Raw genomic sequence first — 2,131 nt, 5'->3', positions numbered from 1 at the left:
TGGGCCGCGGACCCCGGCCTCGCGCCGGACCCAGCCGGGCCAGCGTCCGAGCGCGCCGGGCCTCGGCGTCCGAGGGGACTGCGGGGATGGCCGTTCCGGGCCAGCCGGGAGGGAAAGAAAGGAAATTGGCGGGGAGCTTTGGAGAGGGCAAGCCGTCGTGAGGTCAGGATGTAGTGGCTCGGTGGCCGAGAGGAAAGGAAGAGGCGAGCCCCGAGGACGGGAAGCAGAGCACGGCACTGCCCTCGCTCCCAGTCCAAGCGACTGGACGGGCGTCAGTGGACACCGGCAGCCGACGTGCTCCGCATGGGGCAGGACTAAGAGCGTGGGGCACGAGCCAGAAGGCGCCATTGAACGGTTCTGGGTGTAACGAGTGCCCCGCAGAGGACCCAGTGGCCAGGCTGGCAAACGGGCGAGAGACGGTCCCTCCTCCCGGCCTCTCGGGCCACCACACCTGGGACTGGCAGATCACGACCGCCCATCCCGGCTGGGCCCCAGATGTAGTCGAAACTAGCCTCTTGGCCCGAGCGCGCAACTACTCTCGTCGCGTAGCGTCCCCGTTTAGGGGCTCCAGGATTTTCCGTGGCTAAGCTTGGAACCCACACCTGGCCCGAGGTGGGTGCTGGCGCTCGGCATACCCAGCGAGCCTTGCTCCCTGCCGGTTGGGACTGAGGACCGGCTGAGCTGTCAGCCTTATCTTTATGGGTTTTTCCCAGCCCCGGCTGGCCCCGGCCCCTTTTTATCTTCCCGGTTGCACTTGGCTTGTTTACTTTTGGAGGCTCTGGGAGCTGAAGTCTAAGCCCGGAACGGGGAGGCCAGTGAACAGGGTGCAGGAGGGGCCCCAGCCTTGGGATGCTCAGGGAGATCCAGAGGAGAACAGAAAGAAGATAGGAGAAAGGCGGCATATTTAGCCACAAGGGACAAGAGAGGCAGTCAGACATACAGAAAGCCCCACCAGAACTTGTCCAGATCCAGAAGGAGAAAGCGCAGGCAGGTGGAAACAGGAAGCAGGGATTGTGCAGGGATGCACCCCTGAGGGCACAGGACAGGCTGGTCCTTGCAGGCTGGGCTCTCATTCTGATGTCCCAGGACCAACTGCAGGCAGGGAGCAGACAGATGTGTGGGCCAAAGAATAGGTCAAACACTTGGGGGAAATACAGCAATGCCCTGAGGCAGGATTAGCCTGTGCCTGTGAACTGGACCCACCCTACTGATCAGTCCTTAGCTGGGAAAGGTCTGGGTCCTTTGGCCCAAAGCAGAGCCCTTTGGAGATAAAATGAGGGGTTGAGCAACTGGGGGTGAATGTGAAGGCAAGCCTGGGAGGCCCCTGGAGGAGCTCGGGGCCTGGATCAGAGCAGCCTTGGGAGAACGTGGCTGCTTGGGTGAATGGGATGCTGCCTGAGGCTGCTGGGTGTGGGTGTGAGGATGTTTGTACCCAAGTGGGAAGAGGGTGTTTGTGGGAGTGGGAATGTATAGGAGTGAAAGCCTGAAAGCCTTTGGTTCAGGAAGCATCTACCTGTGTGCTGTCCGAGGGGGTGGGTGAGGGCAGATGGGTAAGCAGAGCCGGGAGGGCCGCCCAGCCCTAGACGCTCTCTGCATCCAGGTGTGGAGATGTAGGAGCTTGGGTCCTGCGCTCTCGGCCTGGCTTTGCTCTCCTGTCTGCCCAGGAAGTGTCCTGGCTGCCCTGGGACAAGAGTGAGACCTGTACCCCAATTATTCTGGAACAACGGAGAAGACCCAGGCCTCAGACCCCACCGGAGCCCAGCAGGAGGGAGGGACTCGGGGTGCTGCTGGGGCAATGCCGAGAGGGCGGTCCTTCCCCCAGACCTACTCATCACACAGCCCCACAGCCAGGGGCAGGCAGACATTGAACTGCACGCAGACCCTCCCAGGTCCAGAACCCGAGCGACCAGGCGAGGGTCTCGCCCTGCCCCCGTGCTCCCCCCGCAGCTCGGGAGGGGGCGGGGTCCACGTGCGCCAGGGCTGCCTCTGCGCCCCGCACGAAGCCCCTGGCCACGGGGCCTCTGGCGTGTGCGGACCCGGGCGAGTGACTCGGTGTGTGCTGTGCCCGCAGGAGATGCTGCAGGACAAGGGCCTGTCGGAAAGCGAGGAGGCCTTCCGGGCCCCCGGCTCA

The 2,131-nt window shown here is 63.5% G+C and overlaps 1 protein-coding gene across 1 annotated transcript in view; it reads left to right on the top strand.

The window, feature by feature from the left end:
• The first annotated feature begins 2,074 nt into the window (after positions 1–2,074).
• Positions 2,075–2,131, top strand: part of TBX4 (T-box 4) — a 28,089-nt gene continuing 28,032 nt past the window's right edge. The window contains exon 1 of the mRNA XM_008585139.1: positions 2,075–2,127. Coding sequence (XP_008583361.1) covers positions 2,075–2,127 — 53 coding nt within the window. The remainder of the gene's footprint in view (positions 2,128–2,131) is intronic.

Source organism: Galeopterus variegatus, unplaced genomic scaffold, assembly GCF_000696425.1.
Source record: "Galeopterus variegatus unplaced genomic scaffold, G_variegatus-3.0.2 Scaffold3470, whole genome shotgun sequence".
NCBI lineage: Eukaryota > Metazoa > Chordata > Mammalia > Dermoptera > Cynocephalidae > Galeopterus > Galeopterus variegatus.
The sequence above is the reverse complement of the archived record's forward strand: the minus strand, read 5'-3'. Positions and strand labels throughout refer to the sequence as shown.